Here is a 22,799-nt window from a genome sequence, read left to right as displayed (position 1 = left end):
CTTCATATAGCCTTATATAACGGTACCCCCGATATTCGGTATTTTAATGATTTTAGCGACATTATTTACAGGGATTGTTTCAAATTTCGCATGTGAAGTTCGTAATGGATACTTCAGCCCATGCCAGAAAATTGTCTGTGCAGGTCCACGTCTTCGTATAGCCCCCATATAACGGTACCCCCCATGTTCGGTATTTTGACGATTTTAGCTACATTATAAACAGATTTTTCTTCAAGTTTCGCATTTAAATATTGTAATAATTTATGACAAAAGTTGCCTATGCAGGCCCAGGTCGTCGTATAAGCATTCGGTATTTTTAAGATTTTAACAGAATTTTTAAGGGTTTTTTTTTTGGAAATTGCCAAATTTGTACCAAATGGTGGAGGGTATTAAAAGTTCGGCCCGGCCGAACTTACAGCTTTTTTACTTGTTGTGTTGTCATTTTGTTTCCTTAATAGATCTTATTAACTTACAAGATGTTACTGAATATTTTGTACGGGAAAAGAATACAAAGAGACAAGTTGATAAATAGATTAAAAGTAAACAAATAAAACTAACTTTTTATTGAAAACAACATATAATCACATTGCCGATTTTAAATGACGACAGGTTTGTAGTAAAATCTAACAAAACCTTCACTCGAATCCAGAAAAAATCAAATATCTCTACTCAATGGCAAATCATATCTTAAATAATTCCAAGCACGATTGTACTTGCTCAAAATAAATAGAAATAATGTATTACGAAGCGCAAGTTGATATCCTGGTTTTGAGGTATGGAAAAATACTTTTGTAGCGCGTGGTTTATCAAACAGAAAAACACTGTGTAATGGAATATATGTATGACAATAATCATACATAGATTGTAAAATCTTTATTTGAAATTACTTTTTAATTCAATTGGTGTAGAAAACTAGCCCAGGAACCCTAGTGAAAGTATGTATCTTTTTTTAAACTCACTCATTTTTTTCTTTAGATGCTAAATTTTATAAATCTCCTCAACCACGCAAAGACAAATTTTTATCACAACATTCGCTTTCTTGGGCAATAATCTTTCGTGACTTAGACAATTATTTGAGGCAACTGCAAATTTGTGGGGTAGTAGCCAACAATAATAAAAAACAACAACAGCAGCGAAACCAAATTCAAGTTTTCATTTTCAACTGAACATCTATCTGCAAGTCAACAACTTGTGTTAGTTTAACTGGCTACCATTTTACAATGCAACTCTAATCCATGGTTTATTTTTCTTTGCCTTGTTTTGCTTCTTCTTCGTCAAACCAGCCAGCCAGAATCAAGCCGTTAGACCCAGTATTTGTTTTTGTCCCATGTACCAATGTTTACTTGTCTATTGATCGGTTTGTAGTGTTGTGCTACAACGTTTGCCGTCGACTGACTGGCTTTCGATGTTGTGCGGAAACATTAGTATCTTGTGTCGGTTCCACCGTTATAGACCTATTCGAACGCGCAACACCGCTTAGACGCACACTGGCCTCGGACGAATTTGTTTCGAATTTAATCGGCATACATTCCAAAAACAAAAAAAAGATTTGATTTCAACGACCGTTTCGCAGCGTTTTTTGTTGGGGAATTTTTTTAATGACTTCTTCGTCTGCGTGTGTGTGGAAACATCCAATAAATAACGGAAAATCAGCCATACGGAAAACGAAACAAACTATCCAACCGACCAACAACAACATTTGTAGTTGGATTGCATAAATTTTACTAAAAAAATGTTAATAATACAAATTGAATAAATTGTTTTGCTGTAAAACCGAAACGCCAAATGCGACATTACATTCCCCGCTTTTGAAGTGAAAGTGAAAATACGAAAACATTTCTCATTTTCTTTGTTCAACCAGAAGAAAATATAATTGTGGGTGTGAAAGTGCGAGTTTGAAGCGAGCAACATGACATCGGATCTTCTACATATGGAAAACCCAATCCGGGCCATTCTACTCTTCCTAACTGATTTACTCATATTTTCCCTCAAATCAATATTCTATATTTTGGAATCAATATATTATGGATTAGTACCAGATCGTTTAAGAAAATTAAAGGTATGTTGAAAAAAAAGTATTAGACATTTATATTCATATCGATGAAAAAAAAGACAGCACACAGTTGATGTCTTCATGCTCAACACAATTGTGTCCTTTGCCAGGATATGTCCTATCTATTTATCAATTTGTATGTTTTTATTATTTTGCCGTAAACAAAAATATTGGGTAACTTCTTGTAAGCGAGTAAGGTCAGTTTGCTAGTCGCTAGAAAATCGTGGAAAAGGCAACATCCCTTTCAAGTTGAAAGCAAACAGCATACATACATAAAGTATTCCACATTTGGAAATTTTAGGAAACATGAAATATAGGAATATATTATCTAACGTACTTTCGGTGTTCCTTAACTGCAAAAAAGTTTCCGAAACATCGCCTTTGGCATTTTGTTAAGTACAACGGTGATTTTTTCTATTCAAATTGCCTTGCAGTGAAATTTTATATCAAAATAGGGTATACCTATTGTATATCAAGAAATGGAATTAAATCACAAAACGTCATATCGAGTTTGACACTGGTATTACTGAAGAGTCAAATCAGCTGGGACCATGGTAGAAGAATATAGGTAGGTGCATCAACGCTTGGGAACATTGATATATCAAAGGTTTTGTAAAATATAAGTAGATTTTTATATGATTTCTTATACGACGAAAATTGGAGGTTGTTATGATATGTATTTTTCAACAATTTGTACAATTTTTTTTTTCATTCAATTTCAAAATCGGTTTGACAGTTCATTGTCCCGACAACTGTGTCGACCTGTGTTCTTCTACCAATATGCTGACTATTATTCGAGGGGGAACCATTATATAGAGATGAGGCAGGTGGACGGACAGAGCTAAATCGTCTTAGAATTTTAACCTGATGAAGAGTATACTACTTTGTAGGGTCTAAATTATTATTTCGATCAGTTACAAACGGAATGATAAACATATCATTGTTCTAAAACCTGCAAGTTGCTCAACTTCGAAGAAACAAAGAAAATGCAACTCTGTCCCGGAGTCTTATAGTGTCAAATATATTATTAAACATGCCACAATTGGTTTCGTGTATTATACTTTTTTTACAAAATTAACATATTGGGAAAAGCCCATAAAATATGAATGAAATTATGGGGTTTTCTCCACAAAATTGAATCCATGATAGATGGACAATGTTGTTTTATCCCAAAATAATACACATACAAACTGTGTATATGTTTTGACAGAATAGGAGCACCAAAAGAAAACAAGTAAAAATACATTAAGTTAACTTAATAACCTCCACCATTAGGTAAAAAAAAAACTTTTTTTAAACAAATGTATCTGGATTCAAACGTGTTCCACTTTAAAGTACATATCAGAGTAATATCGGCAGTAGAATGTAGTTAGAGTTTTCAAAAAACAATATATTGGTTGAAGCCATTATATGGGGGCATAACCAAAACGGGAGCCTATAAAAACAATTTTAAGATTAAATACCAACTTTCGTGGGTAAATGTGGCTATGACTATCAAAATACCGAAAATCGGTCTAAAACGCCATAATTTTTACATTTTTTTTTAATTTTATTGAATGAAAGCAAAAAATGTCGGAAATAGCATCAAATTTTAGGATATGTTTAGATTTGTTCGAATTGGTCACCTTTGGCACGAATTATGACCTTCAAACGGACAATGAAACCGTCACACGCTGCCCGACTGTTGCTCTGCGGTATTTTGTCCCATTCCCGGCGAAGAGCTTGCTTGAGGTGATCGACAATTTAGTATTTTTTACTTACAACCTTGCTTTCCAAATTACTCCAGACACAATAGTCCAACGGATTGGTATCCGAAGATATTGGTGGCCATTGTGCGCTGGAAATGAAGCGAGGAACCTCATTTTGCAACCATTCTTGGGTGACGCATGCTGAGTGCGATGGTGCTGAGTCCTGTTGTAATGTCCAAGGACTGCGGCCAAAATGTTTGCGTGCCCAAGGCTTTAATACACCCTTCAGAATATTTTCGCGAAAATATTCGGCATTTATTTTGATGCCACGGTCGATTAATACAAGCGTCAGTCGTCAGTTCACCACTTTCGACCAAGCGAAGCAACTCTTTAGCTCTTTTGAGTCTATTTTCTTTCTGTTGCTGTGGAAGTTCTTGCAATTTGTAAGGAATTTCAATGGCTTTACCGCGTGTTCGCGGAAGAAATGTACGCACCGTTGGAATATTTTTACTACACTGAATTTATTTATTAAAAATATTTCTTAAGAACTAGTTATGATAATATGACTTAACCTAAATTATCATTAAGTGTAAATGAGAGAGAGATAGATTCTAACTGTACACATGCATATGCACCATGCCACCATAAACCTTAGGAGGAGGTCATACACACACATAGCTATCTTACATGTGGCAAGCAAACATGCTGCACTTGCTTATCAGTCTGAGTAAAGATTACATCCCATAATCTAACTCCACCATAACACATGCAGCAACTGAAAATTCTGTATTATTTATTTCTAAATCGAAGGTCTGCTCACTACAGTTTCTTATCTTATTTAAAGACCCCCACATGCTTGCCCCTTTGGTGTTTGTATTTATTTGTGGACTGTACATTTGTTAACAATAGATTTCCTTTCCACAACTTATCTCCTCTATTCAACTAAAATAATTTTATGAAATCTGTTCACTCATCCGTGAACATCTTCCCCGGGGCTTATTTACCCCCATAATTTCCATCATCTTTATAATCTACTTTCTGTTTCTTCGCGTGGTTTTAGTACATCTAAATTTATCCTAACTAATGCCCTTTTCATTTTATACTTATTTCTAATGTTTAATACTACTGCTATTAAAACGAATGTAAGTACTATAATTAATGACGCCATGCCGCTATGATGATGAAAATCCAGTCCTCTAAGGTTCAGCTTCGTCTTCTTCAACTCAGCGATTTCTTTAAGCAGTCCTTGCATGGTCTCCGTATGGTTAATCCTCATATCATTCAGTGGACCCATATTAAATGCAGTTATCTCGGTAACATTGGTGACCAACATCATCTTGTTGTCCACAATTCGCTCCGACTTCAATTGTACCGGTGCAGAAATTAAAACACCTTTGATACGCAGAGTACATCCAGGTTGCAATTCCACTATCCCTTGAAGCGGCAATTTCATTATCATTTGACCTCCTGGATTACATTGCAGATGTGCCGACGTAATGTTGAAAGAACTAACTAGCCAACTGTTTGATGCATGTAACTTTGTCCATAGATGTTCAAGCTGTGTTGTTGTAAATTGACATCTGTGGCTATTGAGAGGCTTTATCGACGACACTTCACATGAGTTGTCATTTGCGTCTATCCACGGCCATCCTCCTTGACATACATATTTATTTTCTGCTAATCGCTGACATCCGTTTAGCTCCGCTTGTGACATCAAGTGGTAAGCATCCGCATTGTAATTGTATATAAGAAACTGATTCCTCGATGTGGCTATCATCTTCGTTCCTTCAAACATAAACGGAATCGGAATAACTTTGTACAGCTGAGACACTTGGTCATTGAAGAGAGGAATAGATACAGCAATCACCAAGTCATTTTTCAACGTAGTAGCTCTGGCAGTCAACAGTTTATAAATTGTCCGCAACTGATCATCCTTCTTCCCTGGCAGCTTCAAGTGGTCTGGTATATGCTGTCTGATGTGGTTTACTGCGTCTTGCAATTGTGCTGGAGTGAGGAGCGCTGTATTCAATTTCCCGTGGTTTATATCAATCAGCAACTCAATTATTTGCGCCTGAACCTTTTCATTCTCTTCCACCATTAGCTGAAGGTCTTTTGTCACCATGAAGAATTTTATGGACTCTTTATACACGAAATAATTCTCTTTTACGGCTTCCGTAATGTTGTTGATTCTCTCAACCATCCTCTTGAAATTAACATTCACCTCTTCCGTGGTTCTTCTCAACACATTTGTAGTAGATTCGACCACTGATGTCTGCTTTTGGATCAGGAATTTCAAATCATGCTGGTTGTTTAATAGGTTCTTCATATTTTCCTCCATATGTCTTCGATCATCCGCATCCATTGTCCCAAACAACACGTTCTGCAGCGATCCTATGAACTCCAGGGGAGCTCTCTTCACTCGCTGAACTTCCCCGGGGAACAAATATTGATTTGTTTTTTCCATATTTCCCACCTGTCTTCCTATCGCGTCTAGCACGTGATCGCACTGGCTCTCAAAGTCCATTAGCTTTGGACATGATGTTCTCATATCTTTTAAAAGTAACTGTGCTCGTTGTATTAACTCAAAATACGGCTGCATATTGAAATGTACTATTACATTCCACGTTGACGCTACTACATCCACGGAGCCACTGTAGTCCAGGTATAATGCTGCTGAATTATTCAGTGGGGTTATTGTACCGCCAATTTGTGCCGCTCTACTTGAATTCACCGACGCCATCAACAACACCGACAGGAACACTCCAACTGCTGAAACTTTGTTGTCTCAATTTCAAGATTGTTACTGTTATCTGCCACCACTAGTCTATTTTCCGTTTCGTCTTTGAAACAGCTTTCATCTTCAGACTGCATACCTTCAGTTTCAGCGTTTTTCTTTCTCATCTTTTCAATTAATTTGCGGATGTCCATCACCAATTGCGGCATTGATGAGACTACTTCGCTGTTCTGGTAGTCACCGAATGTGCCAAATTGAGTTATTATAACTTCGTGATTTTTACGGAAGTTTCCATATTTTTCCTCGAGCGTCCTTTCCATGACTGCCAATCTATTAGGACGTGTTGGTTCCTCCAACTGGCTCTTCAGATCTGACAGAACGTGGTGGATATCTTTTTGGGCATCGCATAATTGTGTAAATTTCTTCATTTTATTTTATTTTTTTTAATTATTAATTTTCACTGGTTCTTTTTTTAAATTAAGGTTTCGAAGGACCAAACTGTTCGCGGAAGAAATGTACGCACCGTTGGAATATTTTTACTACACTGAATTTATTTATTAAAAATATTTCTTAAGAACTAGTTATGATAATATGACTTAACCTAAATTATCATTAAGTGTAAATGAGAGAAAGATAGATTCTAACTGTACACATGCATATGCACCATGCCACCATAAACCTTAGGAGGAGGTCATACACACACATAGCTATCTTACATGTGGCAAGCAAACATGCTGCACTTGCTTATCAGTCTGAGTAAAGATTACATCCCATAATCTAACTCCACCATAACACATGCAGCAACTGAAAATTCTGTATTATTTATTTCTAAATCGAAGGTCTGCTCACTACAGTTTCTTATCTTATTTAAAGACCCCCACATGCTTGCCCCTTTGGTGTTTGTATTTATTTGTGGACTGTACATTTGTTAACAATAGATTTCCTTTCCACAACTTATCTCCTCTATTCAACTAAAATAATTTTATGAAATCTGTTCACTCATCCGTGAACACCGCGATTTATTAATATTTGCCGAATGTAATATTGCTATATGTTAGCTCACGAGCCATTTTTCGGCCACTGCGATACGGGTTTCGATCAAGTCGCTTCTTTACTTTTCGAACCATTTCTGCTGATGTTGCTGTTTTCTTCCGTCCATTCCCTTGACGTCGTCGCGATGGTACGAGACACAAAAGATTTATTCACACTTAAATGGAGTCCTCTAACGATAGCCACTCGTGGTTTTCCAGCCAAAAATCACCAAAATGCTTTTTTTAACAGCTGTCGGACGTGTGGCTTAGAAATGACAGCAGTCTGAAGTTGTTTGCAGTTTTTTCATTTCACCCCGTATGATATAGGTAAAAGTAGAACTAGATATTCAATGTTCAGCCACCGGAGCTAGAACCCTTTACAAACTAAAAACGTGGAAAAATGTGGCAAAAATTACCAAAACACCGAATATCGGGAGGTACCGTTCTGCCAAATAATGTGGGCTTCGTCGTGGTTTTAACATACAGACATCGTTAAATCGATTTAAAATTTTATGCTGATATATATATATATATATATATATATATATATATATATATATATACATATATATATATATATATATATATATATATATATATATATATATACTTTATAGGGTCTACGACGAATATTTAGAGATGTTACAAACGGAATGACATGGATAATATACGCTCCTTTTCAAGGTGGAGGGTATAAAATTCGATTATCGTAATACCAATAATATAGTCTTCATACTATGTATGGTGGAAGGTATAGATGGCATTCCCTTTCAAAAAAAAAAAACTCACTAAAATTCGGTTTCCATGTAAATAAAAAGAATACCTCGTTTACATAAAAATTATTATCATTATCAATAAAACACATATTTATAAAAATGTACAGTGTTTCAACGTGTTACAAAAGTGTTTTTTTTTTTTTTTTTTAATTTATAAATAGGGAGATTTGTCCATAGCTTTTTTTAATGGCCTATCTACATACATTCAAGGCCACAAAAAACCAGTTAATTTCCAAATTGCCTATCAAAATTCATACGCTTTGTCGTTTGGATTAAAGTACGAAAAGGAAGATCTAGTTAACAGGTCAGCCCAAGACGCGCCGTGGTAACACGTTCAGCCGGCCGCATTCACGAAAAATACAAACAATCCAAACAAATAATAGTATTGAGAATTTTTACGGGTTAGAAAGTATTAGTCGGTTTATAGAGAAGTGTTTTTCCACAGCCAATCCCAGGGTGCAATTACTACAAGGTAGGCCATAGCTACAAATCAATTCTAATTTCTTTATTTTCGTATATAAAATTAAGTTTTGTTTGTGTGTACCATTTTCAATTATATCAATTAATTTAAAAATAGCTGTAAAATGATTATTATTACATCGTATGTGTGGAAAAGACTTTCCCATCACTTGACGAAATAAATCTTTAAAATATGATTTTTAAAAGAAATTTTGATATTTCACTCAGTTTTCGGATGTTTGTTCATTTGCTTAAAAAAATCTAATAAACAAAGCCATTTGTTGGACATGGATTTATGCTAATCCATACACGTACAGTATTGGTTTGTTCCAGAACTGCAAGAATATAAAAGTGTTTACTACGATAACCGATTTTCCCTTTATGATATCGAAACAAGTAAAAAAGACGAGGACCTTCATGTCTCATTTTTTGACTTAGGATGTAGTATCCATTACGAACTTCAAATGCCAAATTTGAAACAATTCCGGTGAATAATGTCGCTAAAATCATCATTTCCGAAGAAGCCAGCCGATGACTTAAGCCAGCCAGATAAGCGCTTTATGTATTCCCAGCTTTAAACCAGTAAAGAAAGTCTTAATGTCGGGTGGGGCCGACTTTATGATACCCTACACCACTTTGCATATTTAGCAGAGCTTCACATGACAAATAAAAGTTTTAATGGGGAATTGAATCATACAAACTATGATTATAGTAATATCTCGATAAAATTTGGCAAAGGTATTTCTGAGCTGTATTTAATATATTTCCCCGAATATCGTTACTACGGAGTCCATATTGCGGCTATGCAGGGCAAATTCAACAAATCGGATGAGCTTTAGCTATATCTGAACCGATCATACCACCATATTTTACATACTGGTATCTAGACTCAATTTGGTCGTAAGTAACAATTTCCATTCTAATTCTAATATTATAAGTTTGGTGCACAATAAAAGGCAAATTGGACGAAGATATATATGGGAGCTATATTCAAATATTAACCGATCTCGATAAAATTTAGCAAGGGTATTTCTGAGTTATATTTGATATATTTCTCCAAATATCGTTGTTACATAGTGCATATTACGGCTGCGGAGGACAAAAATAACAAGTCGGATGAACAATATATATGTGAGCTATATCTATATCTGAACCGATTTCGATCAAATTTGGCATACTTATTTTTTGGTCCAATCTGGACATACGTGCAAAATTCCATACTATTTCGGCTGATATTACAAGTTTGGTGCACAATATCAAATTGGACAAAAATATATATGGGAGTTATACGTAAATTTTGACCGATTATCTCCGATTTCAATAGCGTTCGTCCTTGGGTCAAACAAATTATTTGTGCAACATTTCATCTGAAGCGGGCAATAAATGTACCTGTACTTTGTTTACAAAATTACATGGACAGATGGACGGACATGCATAAATCGACTCAGAATGTGATTCTATGCAGATAATCAAAAGGAACTATGGGTCTATCTCGTTTCCTTTTGCCTGTTACAAACAAATGCACAAAGACATAATACCATGACCACCTTGTGGTGTAGTTGATACCCTACTTTTCATTTTGTTTCTTCAGATTTCATATATTTCATCAGATAAAAATTATTATTAGCTAAAATATATAAGCCGGAAAATTTAAAAATGTATACAAATTAGACACTAAATTACATCAAATATAAAAACTTCTATAATTTTCAGATTTCACAAAATATTTACACATTTATTTTTCAAAAAATTGGTCGAAACACGGTACTTTAATGATAGTTAAACTTGGTATTGATTTCTTTTATAGTTTTACAAGAACTTTTATCGTAAATTGTGATTGTATCGAAAAAAAATGGGATGCTTTACGAAGCATGACTAAATATTATATTTTTTAGGGGCTTTTCAAAAACAAAACAGCAACCTATAGATTAAAAGTGCAAGTTATGCTGAGTTGCCTAGCACTAATCAACACAACTTTTAGTTTTTCGATATCTCGTTTCTTAATATGCGATATTGATTTTAACGAGTATACTCTCTATAGAGACTCAAATTCCCAATGTATGACGAAAAATTTTTATTTGTTTTACAGAAATTACGGCTATTTAAAAAAATAGGGTTTTTCGAAATTGGCATATCATAAAAACGGTTCGAGATATTGAAAAAAAAAAAAAAAAAACCGCACAAATCAACACAACTTTTGTTATTTTATCCCCTCCGCCATACTATGGAGGGTATATTAACTTTGTAACTCCTCGAAATACTCATGTCAGACCCAGCGTAAAATTCTAAGTAGATTTAGCACTGTCCGTCTGTCTGTCTGTTGTAATAACGCTATATTTCGAACAAATTGAGACAGAAGGCTAAAATATGTTTATTTTGCTAGTAGCCCGGTTAAGTTCGAAAATGGGCCGTATCGGTCTACGTTTTCGTATAGGCCCCTTATAACACTACCTCCCGGTATTCGGTATTTTGACCCTTTTAGCTACATTATTCACAGGAATTGTTTCAAATTTCGTATTTGAAGTTCGTAATGCGTACTACAGCCTATGACAGAAAATTGTCTATGCAGGTCCACGTCTTCGTATAACGGTTTTAATGTATTTTTCGAAATTTTTCCAAATTTTTAATTTTCTTCCAAATGGTGGAGGATATTAAAAGTTCGGCCCGGCCGAACTTAGCTGCTTTTTTACTTGTGTTCTTAATTTGTTATTGTACACTTTCATCGAACTTAGTAGTATAAGTAGCTGAGATACTCGCACATTAATTTTGTCATTTTAAAAATGCGATATCAGGCTTGGCTTACTTTCTATCATCAATGAGTTACTACTTAGTGGGACGAAGAACAATATCGTGTTTTAACAACTAAAATAAAATAAAAATGTCAAAATTTTCCTAAATGTGAAAAAATATTGAATTCATAATACAAGAACTATGCTACTAGGAATTACGAATCGTGCCGTATGTGTTTATGCGAACAACGTAGTTTAAATTTCAATCAGAAAAATAAGTTATAAACGAAGATAAATTTAGCAACGGTTATGTTATTAAAATAAACCACTCTGAATTATTTGGAGACGATTTTTGTGAAAACTTTTTTTGTTACATATTTTTTTAAGGATTTTGTCACCGATTCTCTTTTTTTTATTTGAAAACTGCTAATTCAAGACAATTTGTCTTGTGTGTAAACACTAGATAAAAACAACGTTAGCATTTAAAATATATCACTAAGCCTTCACCCTCAAATAACTAGTTCTTTAGAAATCCCAATTTTATTTGCTCTGCCTGAAACATGTCTTGAAACTTCGTTTTGCAACATTCAACAAATTATTTTAGTGAGTTCAATTGGCAAGGTTATTGTTTAGCTCAGAGGGGCTCCGCCGATGGGAATGAAACGCCGAATGCGCCGAGCAGTGGACCGTAGGGGGAAATATTAAAAGAAATGAAACACAAGGGTTTTTCTTAATATAAGTCAACTATTTATTGCTAGTTTGGTTGGTGGTAACGATATTACCTTTGGCAACAATATGCCTCTCTATGCACAACGATATGTGCTTTGCAAACGATATTGCGGGTGTTGTCTGTCCGAATTGACAGCGAAAAACTACTTGATGTCTAAAGGAGGCGGCAAAACAAGTGACAAATAATTAGTAGTTAAAATGTCAAAGGCGCTAGCACAAGGTTGCAATAAACCGTAGCGCGTACATTTTAACGACTAATTAAGGACCAAACCAGGGGTCAATAAATAGCAATATTTTATGCAATTCTAAATTAAACATGCCGACCCCCTTGAAACATCAAAGCATGTTTCAACACAATTAACTTAATCTATATAAGATCCAGTAGTAGGTACGGGTTGTATAGTGCAGTGTGAGCTTTTTTTCCGAACTAAATGTAGGGAATGGAAACGCAGATGAATCGGCAGTAACAGATTCGGGATCCATCTCCGCTACGACTTTAATATGAAGCCGCAGATGAATCTGCAGTAACAGATTCGGACTTCAATCAAGCTATATTTATACACGAAATGTAGTACTTTGAAGCCGCAGATGAACCTGCAGTTACAGATTCGGACTTCAATCGAGCTATGTGTTTCTCGAAACGATATTCGAGGCGGGTTCCAATTGAGACCCTGTGCCAATGCCGGTATATAAACCGCCAGCTGTCGTGAGACCGATTTTACGCGAAGGTCGCTTTACAACATTGTTTTCAAATTTAAACTTCTTTTTATTATTTCCATTGAATAAATTTGTTTTTATAAATTTAATTAAGTTCTCTTTCGACATTTGGTGTAGTGATTTTAAACGAACCATTTCCGATTTTTTATTTTGGACCTCGACAGATGTGGAGAATGTACATTTTGAGGGACGAAAAGCTGGGGCTGCAGCTGACAACGAGCTTGCCTGAGCTTTTGGAGTCAAAACCGGAATCGAACTATTCGGTTTTACTGACTCGCGATGTAATAACATGTGATGACGTTGACCACATTTCAAACAACTATTTTTACTAGTACAATTTACTAGTTTATGTCCCTTTACCAAACAATTTATGCAATGGTCGTTGCGCTTTACGAATGCAAACCTATTTGCGGGGGATAAATTCTTAAACTTTGAACACAAATGAAGCCGATGAATTTTCTCACTACAAAGAGAACACGTTTTTCCAATTGAAGGGGAATACGAACATTTAGAGTTGGACTTGGTAGCGGTATTAAACGAATTTGTATCAGTCGAAGGAATCGATTTCTCTCGATAACTTTCCAAACACAAAAGCGTGTTTATCCTTTCTGAAAGAAATGTGTCTAAATCTTTCCACGAAGAAAGGGCCGATTTGTTTTTAATACCTTGTTCCCATAGAATTGTCGTTTCTTCCGGCAAGCGTTGCAGGCAAAGAAAGACAAGTATCGGATCCCATTGATCTGTGGGAACGTTATAGATCGACATAGAAAAAATGCAACTATTTATTCCCCGTCGGATCTCCTTAAGACCCACTGCAGTTTCTTTCTCAAGAATCGGAAGATTATGCAACGACTTTAGTTGTTGATGAACCAATAATCGAATATTGTTGTATTCATCATTTAATGCTTTCCATGCGAAAGCGAAACCACGATTTGTTAGAGGAAACTGCGAAACGATTTCCCGAGCTTCTCCAGAAGTTTTGTTCAGCAAATAGAACATACGTTCAACATCACTCAATCGAGAGTTATTAATGAAAACGGCACAAAACAATTCCCGAAAGGAAGGCCAAGAAGAAAAATCTCCCTCAAAAACATTAATATCAATTAGTGGCAATGTCATATTGTGAACGATATCACAACCAGAAGAAATATTTGCCGCCATATTTTCCTGCGATTCAGGAACCAAAAAAGATTGAGCCGATTGCTCTTGATTTTTATCCGCGTTTTTAATCAAATTTTTTAACACACAACGAGTTTTTATAATTTTTCTATTAATTGTGGCCATAGTGCTTGAATAAATGTTTAAAGAAGCGTTGTGTTTATTTTCTGCCAAATGCAGATGTTCTTTTGTTACATTTTCCGAATTTTCTAAGTTTCGTAACGATTTATGGACCGATTGCCATAATTTTTCTAGCTTGCTCTTCCTTTCCTCTAATATACTAATATCTAAATCGTCACCTTTTATTGCACCGATTTGTGCACCAAATTCTGTCAGAGCGTCAGATGCTCTTATGAAAGTTTGTAGAGGAGCGAAAGCCATAATTATAACACGAAACGCTGAACAGGTTTGGGGAAAAATACAAAAATAAATAAAATAACAATTTTATTTTTATTTATTTAATTAGCCAAAATGACCGCCTATAGGGTGTATTAATTTTTAAAAGATCGAAAACAACAACAAAAATTAAATACACTATAGTATTTATATTAATTTAACTTTAATAATAACGTTAAGTTTACACCCAATGCCAACTAATATAACAAACCAAAGTGACCGACCAACGTAGTGTAGCTACTCAACCTAAACGGACACGACAGAAAGAGGAATACACAAAAATATTCTTCCTTCGTTTGTTATGTTCGTTCACTGATCTAACAAAGCACAAACAACAAGCGCTGATCAGAGAACAACGACAAAGCAAGCAGTGATGTTGGTGGATGATCCAACAGTGTTGTTGTTGTTTGCGACAAACAAAACAGAAAATGAATTTGACTGTTGTTACAGCGAGAAAAAGAGAATAAATGTAACAACAACAATATGCAATATTAAAGCGGACAGACCAAACAAAAAGAATAATATTGCGATCTTTGCTTTAGGTAGTAAAGCACACCAAACTAAGAATAACAACGACGACGTTTTTGTTGGTATCAACGAAAGAAATATTGAATCTTTTGTTTTACATGAACCAAAACAAAAGAAAAAATAGCAAACGATTTTTGCAACCAATTTATTTTTGATTTTTGTTTTGATTATGATGCTGCCGAATACAAGCATCCAAATTAGAAGCCGACGATTGGCGGGAAACAAAACAAAAGGGAAAGAGGTGACGTTGTAAAACGACCTTTGTACCCAAACAAAACCGATTGTTTTGTTGGTGTCGCGGTAATTTAATAACGCGAGCTCACTTAAAAACAACACTGCACTATACGTACCTTGTAATGCAGGAGTAATGGACTGTATGTTTATGGAGGATCCAAGTATCCATACGCAAGCGATGATCCAAATCTGGCTCGAATTGACCAATGTTTAGCTCAGAGGGGCTCCGCCGATGGGAATGAAACGCCGAATGCGCCGAGCAGTGGACCGTAGGGGGAAATATTAAAAGAAATGAAACACAAGGGTTTTTCTTAATATAAGTCAACTATTTATTGCTAGTTTGGTTGGTGGTAACGATATTACCTTTGGCAACAATATGCCTCTCTATGCACAACGATATGTGCTTTGCAAACGATATTGCGGGTGTTGTCTGTCCGAATTGACAGCGAAAAACTACTTGATGTCTAAAGGAGGCGGCAAAACAAGTGACAAATAATTAGTAGTTAAAATGTCAAAGGCGCTAGCACAAGGTTGCAATAAACCGTAGCGCGTACATTTTAACGACTAATTAAGGACCAAACCAGGGGTCAATAAATAGCAATATTTTATGCAATTCTAAATTAAACAGTTATCGTACAGGCCTTATGTTTATTTAAAATACCGGCTTGTGCTACAAATTACCATGTGTTTAGCTTAATCAAAACAAGTAAAAAAGTATCGGTCGGTTTTGCCGACAGATGTATACCCTCAGCCCTCTTCACCCTATATGGAGTGGGTTTTGAAAGAATGGGTCAATATTGTTCATTTCGTATCGGACCTAAATAAATATAATGTAAATATTATTATAGCAGATGGATAAAGCAATTGTAAAGAATCGCTGAGTTGTTTCGCAATTTATGACAGATACAAATATTGAAAATTGTGTCCCTTTGTGGGTGAGGTACCAGCAGGTGTTCGCAGATATATAGCATCTTCACAACAGATCTGGTGTTAGCAAAAATGTGTGTATGTGTGAAATTTGGAGAGAGTTGGATCCTTATTTCGCTTTCTTTGAGCGTTATATTTTTCAAAATTGGATTATTGTTTTCCTTTCTATGCAGAAAATGTATATTTTTAAAATTTCGACCATTTGTGGGGGAGGTACCAGAAGAAGTGGACCGATATACTCCATCTTTACACCACACCTTGGGTTAATAATGATGATTAGGATGTGTGAAATTTGAAGACAATCGGACTCTTCCATCACATTTTATGAGAGTTGTAATTATTCAAAATTTTGACCATTTGTGGGGGAGGTATTTGAAGGAGTGAACCAATGTTGTCCATTTTCGCACCAGACCTATCACTGATGCAAATATTACGATTTGCAAAGATGGAGCAAAAGCGGATCATCGTTTCTCTTTCTGTGCAAAGAATATTATTTTTTTTTTGTAAATTCCGACCTTTTGTGGTGGAGGTACCAGAAGGAGTGGACCGGTATTGCCCATCTCCGAACTCGATCTAAGTTTTACAAAAATATAACGATGTACCAAGTTTGGGCCAAATCGGATACTCCCTTCGAGAGTTATCGTGCGCACCAGCCAGCCAGACAGACAGACAGACGGACGGACATCGCTAGATCGACTCCAAATGTTCTGAAACGGATTTGGTCCAGAGAGACCTAGGGTCTAAAACCGTTATTTCGACTAGGCACGTTTTGACCGTATCAAATGATTATACCCTCTGTAGCCATATGGCTGAGGGTATAAAAACGTTTTCCACTTACACAAACAACACGTATATACATTCATTTCTATTTATGTATATGTGTTCTTAAGTAAGAAGGACATGTTTGTTTTACGTTTTAACTACCTAATAGTTGCAATAAATGCAACAGAGTGTAAAACAACTGCTGCATTGTGCAATATCTTACAATGTTGCTATTGCTGATCTTGTCCTAAAAATATACATATGTACATACAGGGTCAGATAAAAAACTGCAACAAAGACAAACGCCATAATTTTTACATTTTTTTTAATTTTATTGAATTATGTCGGAATTAGCATCAAATTTTAGAATAAGTTTAGATTTGTTCGAATTGGCGCATGCTGAGTGCGATGATGTTGAGTCCTGTTGGAATGTCCAAGGTCTGCGGCCAAAATGTTTGCGTGCCTAGGCTTTAATACACCCTCCAGAATATTTTCGCGATAATATTCAGCATTTATTCTGATGCCACGGTCGATTAATACGAGCGGAGAGAGACCATCAGCTGTTATTGCGGCCCACACCACCACCTTGGCCGGCGCTTGAGTTCTGGTGGCCAACCGAAGATGCACGATCATTTTGTTTGTTTACAAACTGCTGGACAGCGAATGTTTTCTCATCGGAGAAAACCAAATTCGGCAGTTCACCACATTCGGCCAAGGGAAGCAACTCTTTAGCTCTTTTGAGTCTATTTACTTTCTGTTGCGGCGTAAGTTCTTGCACTTTTTGGAATTTCAATGGCTCATTTTTCAATATTTGCCGAATGGAATATGGCGATATGTTCAGCTTACGAGCCATTTTTCGGACACTGCGACGCGGGTTTCGATTAAGTCGCTGCTTTACTTTTCGAACCATTTCTGCTGATGTTGCTGTTTTCTTCCGTCGACTTCCGTGACGTCGGGCTACACTACAAGTATCACGGTAACGGGTGATGGTACGAGACACAAAAGATTTATTCACATTTAAATGCTGGAGTGCTCTAACGTTAGCCACTTGTGGTTTTCCAGCCAAATATAAAGAAATCACATTTCATCACGAATAACTTTTTTTCTGGAAAATTCTCACCAAAATGCTTTTGTACGCTTGTAGACAATAGATTGAGCTGTCACTTGAATAATTTTAACAGCTGTCGGACGAGTGGCTTAGAAATGACAGCAGTCTGAAGTTGGATGCAGTTTCTTCATCTCACCGTGTATAGCTATATAACGGTAACTTCCGATATTCGGTGCTTCGATTTTTTTTGCCACATTTTTCCACGGAATTTTCCAAAAATACCATAGCTACGGTGGCGTAACATAGTCTATATTGCTCCCGGTATTCGGTACTTTGATGATATTTGCCACATTTTCCAAGGATTTGTCTAAAAATTGGTATTTGTAGTTCGAAATGGGTTCTAGCTCCGGTGGCAGAACATTGTTCCACGTTTTCCTATAGCGCACATATGACGATACTGGTAATAACCAGAAAGAAGGACCCATGGCTCAAAAAGGAAAGAAGCAAAAATCAACTCTGCTCTGGAGTCTTATAGTGTCAAATAGACTTTTAAATATGCAACAGTTGGTTTTGTTTATTTTTTTGTTCACATTTGTTTGTGTTCACAATACATAAAGTAACAGTTCATGACAGAGGCATGTTAATATAAAAACCACAATTACAGAAACAAATAACAAATGATAGTTTGAATAATCCAAAAATGTGGTTTCAAATTTCTATTCCGTAGACCTTTCCAAAAATGTACATATTGTTTTAGCGGTTTAAATCAGTTAACATTGGTAACTATGTCGTTGTGATATCATAACAACACTGGTATCTTCACAAGGTTACCATATTTTGAATCTATCTTATACTATTTTCATCATCCCGATGAATATTTCTATCGACTCCAAATGTTCTGATACGGATTTCATGTTCCGCGTTTGAATGCCCCAGAGTTTCGAGCGGGAGTTTCAGTATTTTTTTCCAAATTGTTGTTCAAAATATTTATTTAGATTTTCGTTCATCAAATTTATTTAAATTGTCAACATGAATTTTTATTTTAAATATGGTCTGTCCCTGCAAGAATCAACGAATTTTGCAATTTTCTCCGATATCATAAAGGGAGAATGGGTTATCGTAGTAAAATCTTTTACTTTCTTGCAGTTCTGGAGCAGAACCATAACAATAATGTTGTTTTTGTTAGTTGTTGTAGCTGATGCATACAACCTTAGGCTGTTTCAGACGATATGTTTTGTACATATGTAGTATCAAATTTTACATATGTAGAAGATGCACACATTTGCACACGATTACAGCGAGCACTATTACATTATTACTATTATTATATAAAATGTGTGGTAATAAGTCATGCATAAAGTATAATAATTTTTTAGAAAATACGCATTAATCATAATGTAACCGATATACGATATTGCGGACCTATATAGACAAATTAATATTAAGGGTAAAGTGCTCACAAAGAACCCCTTGTGTAGAATTTCATATAATTCCGCTGAAAAATACCGAATATCGGAGGGTACCGTTATATGAGGGCAATTCCGTTGAAAAGTGTGGCTAAAATTATCAAAATACCGAATATCCGGGGTACCGTTATATTGGGGATAGATTATATCGTGGAGCTGCATGGACAATTATCTTTCAGGGGGTAAAGTACTCATAAAAAACTCCTTGTGTGGATTTTTAGACAATTCCGTTCAAGACTGTGGCTAAAATCATCAAAATACCGAATATCGGGGGTACCATTATATGGGGGATATACAATATCGTGGACGTATATAGACAATTCTCTTGCAGGGGGTAAATTACTCACAAGGAACTCCTTGTGTGGAATTTCAGTCAATTTCATTGAAAAATTGGGCTAAAATCCTCAAAATACCGAATATCGGGGGTACCGTTATATGGGGGCTATACGATATCGTGGACCGATATAGCCCATCTTCGAACTTGACCAGCATGCAGACAAAAGAGAGATCTGTGCAAAATTTTAGCTTCCTATATTTGATTTAGCTTCCAATTTTGAGATACACACGAAAATACACATGGATAATAAAAGTGACAGCTAATATGTAAAACCCTTATCGTCTAACAGCGTTGTATTTATAGTAATGTTACCCAAATACGTTGAGCGTAAAAATTTCAAAATTGAACATTTTCAACATTGAGAATTGTTCAATTTCTTTATTTGTGTGTTGAAAATAAAAATGAACGAAACAAAAAATGTGAATGTTTGTAATTGGAATATATAACAATATTCATCCAATTTTGAATAGCAGCTTGTTTTGGTCGTTAACTTGCCGAAACATTTCGGTTATTACGGAAATTATAAGCATTTTAATTTCACCGACTTTTGACGGTAACTCAACAATGAGTTAGAGAATCCCACAACTGAGTGATTGGTGCAAAACAACTTGCCTCATATTCTATATGCAAGTAAATTAGACCTGCTTACAAATTTGACGATTTAAGCTCCGACAAAAGTTGATTTGTTGTAATTTTCGCCATGGTACTTCAGTTATTCAAAATTAGACACAACAAGTTGTTCTCAGTATTTCTAAATTTTCTTAATTTTTACAAAAAATTAAATAGCCCAAGATTCATAAACAACCGATGTTTTCTGTCAAACATTTGATAGTAATTCAATTCACACTCAAAAAAAAAAGGTCAGTAATTTTAATAAGTGGCGCACAATGTACGCTTTCTCAAATCATCACGACGCTTTCTCAAACTTTTACATTATTGCAGTTCTGTAACAGAGCCATACGCATGGTAGAACTAAGAAGGTAATGTAATCATATGTTTACAATTTTTTTTCAAATTTATATATTTGTCACATTCAAAATCTATATTCATAAATCCATTGTATACACACAAAGCCAAAGATGGGAACTGTTTTCTATGCATTGAAGTTTGACAAGGAAAATTACAGAAAATGCAGAGTTGGGAGTGCTGATTTGAAATGAGGTTACCTTTATTTATTTGTACCATGGTCATACGCATTATTTAAAAAATTGCAAACATGTGTATTGTAGCAAAAACCTTTACATTCTTGCAGTTCTGGATTTTTCCTTTATGATTTCGAAAAACAGCAAAACTAGTAGATTCCTGCAGATTCAGGAACAGAGCATTGATTAAATGGCTTTACCTTCTTAGTTGTACCATTGGTCCGTTTCTGAACTGCAAGAATGTAAAAGTTTTTATTACGATAACCGATTTTCCCTATATGATATCAAAAAATAATTGCAAAAATGATAGATTCTTGCAGGTTCCGGAGCAGTAAAAATTTAAGCGAAAAGGAATTAATGGTATTAAACCCTATTTTTAGGATGTTTCAAACAAAGTCGTTTTGATAACTGGTGGAGGCGGCGGTGTTGGAAGACTTATAGCTCTAAACTATGCAAAACTAAATGCTCGAGTAGTAATTTGGGATATAAACCATGAGGGTATGTGAACCAATAAAAATACATGCATACATATGTATTAACCAATGATTTTTCTGTCATTTTGTTGCTTTAGCTATTAAAACCACAATTGATCTCCTGGCACAAAATGGTCTACATAACTGCAAGGGTTATGTTGTCGATATCTCCGATCGCGACGAAGTGTACCAAAAGGCAGCCCAGGTCGTTAACGACGTCGGCCATGTCGATGTTTTGATCAATAATGCTGGTATTGTGTGTTGTAAACCTTTCTGGGATTTACCCGAACGGGTTATTCAGAACACCTACAACATTAACGTTATCTCTCACTATTGGACTGTTAAGGCATTCCTGCCGCACATGATGCAAAGCAATAGCGGCCACATTGTTACTGTCGGCTCGGTAACGGGTATGCTTGGAACCTATGGCTGTTCTGATTACAGTGCCACGAAATACGCCTGTATTGGCTTCCACGAAAGCCTTTACACTGACCTCCGAACTCATGGATATGATAATATTGGAATGACATTGATTTGTCCATACTACATAAACACTGGCATGTTTTCCGGTGTCAAGCCACGCATGATTCCGATGTTGGAACCGCAATATGTGGCTGATAAAATTGTAGCCGCCATGCGAAAGAACGAAGTATGGTGTGTGCTACCGAATTCAATTAGAATGTTGACACCACTGAAATGGTAAGTAAACAAATAAGGCTATTCAATCGTGAATCAGACACGGAATGCTCTTGTGTGTAAGACAAGGAAAACCGGCTCTAATTTCGGATATATTTTAATATTCCATATGTGTTGACATTTATGTGCGGTTTCTTTATTACAGTCTGCTGCCGGCTAAAATGTGCTGGGAATTAATGTCACGCGTAGTTCGTGGTCCCGAATCAATGATGATGTTCAAAGGACGTGGTCGTGTCGCTGCTGGTTAATAAATGTACCATCGTAGAAGAATCCCTAGCAATTAAGGCCGCCACGAACAGAATATTTGCAACCTGAAAACAATGACCTTTGCGACGTAATACACTCGCAAATAATCAAAAAAAATAGTCGGCGTTTATTACAGTATAGTTTAATAGAGTTGTCAAAAATCTTAGACTAGTAATTAGACGTATCTTTGGTAGAAAGTTATTTATAGTAAATTTAAATGTGCATAATATAAATGTTTATAAATACATAATAAGAAAAATAAATGTTTATAATATATAAATGTGAAAAAGTCTCGTTTTAATTAATGGGTGGGCACACCCAAATTACTATGTTCTCCTTAACAAGCCGTTAGGGAAAATACATAAAGGGAGAACTACTATATCAGTAGTGGAATTCTCTAACTCATTTTATTAGTTATCGACAAAAGTCGGTAATTAAAAGGCTTATAATTTCGGTAATTAGCGAATTTT

General features: G+C 35.6%; 1 protein-coding gene across 1 annotated transcript; it reads left to right on the top strand.

Moving 5' to 3' along the window:
• Positions 1-1,244: 1,244 nt before the first annotated feature.
• On the top strand, positions 1,245-22,586 carry LOC101900159 (short-chain dehydrogenase/reductase family 16C member 6). The gene is made up of 4 exons (XM_005186784.4): positions 1,245-2,059; positions 21,295-21,412; positions 21,486-22,086; positions 22,229-22,586. Exons 1-4 carry the CDS (start codon positions 1,910-1,912, stop codon positions 22,329-22,331), a joined length of 972 nt encoding a protein of 323 aa, XP_005186841.2. The 5' UTR covers positions 1,245-1,909; the 3' UTR covers positions 22,332-22,586.
• The last annotated feature ends 213 nt before the right edge of the window (positions 22,587-22,799 follow it).

This window comes from Musca domestica, unplaced genomic scaffold (assembly GCF_030504385.1).
Source record: "Musca domestica strain aabys unplaced genomic scaffold, Musca_domestica.polishedcontigs.V.1.1 11, whole genome shotgun sequence".
NCBI classification, from domain to species: Eukaryota; Metazoa; Arthropoda; class Insecta; order Diptera; family Muscidae; genus Musca; species Musca domestica.
Note: the sequence above shows the minus strand (reverse complement) of the source record. Positions and strands in the feature narration are given on the sequence as shown.

Bases quoted from the DNA above. Each gene is read 5' to 3' on its own strand.
- LOC101900159 (XM_005186784.4), top strand. From the start codon at position 1,910: ATGACATCGGATCTTCTACATATGGAAAACCCAATCCGGGCCATTCTA. The intron at 2,060-21,294 runs GTATGTTGAAAA...CCCTATTTTTAG, and splicing joins ATCGTTTAAGAAAATTAAAG to GATGTTTCAAACAAAGTCGT. The intron at 21,413-21,485 runs GTATGTGAACCA...TTGTTGCTTTAG, and splicing joins TTGGGATATAAACCATGAGG to CTATTAAAACCACAATTGAT.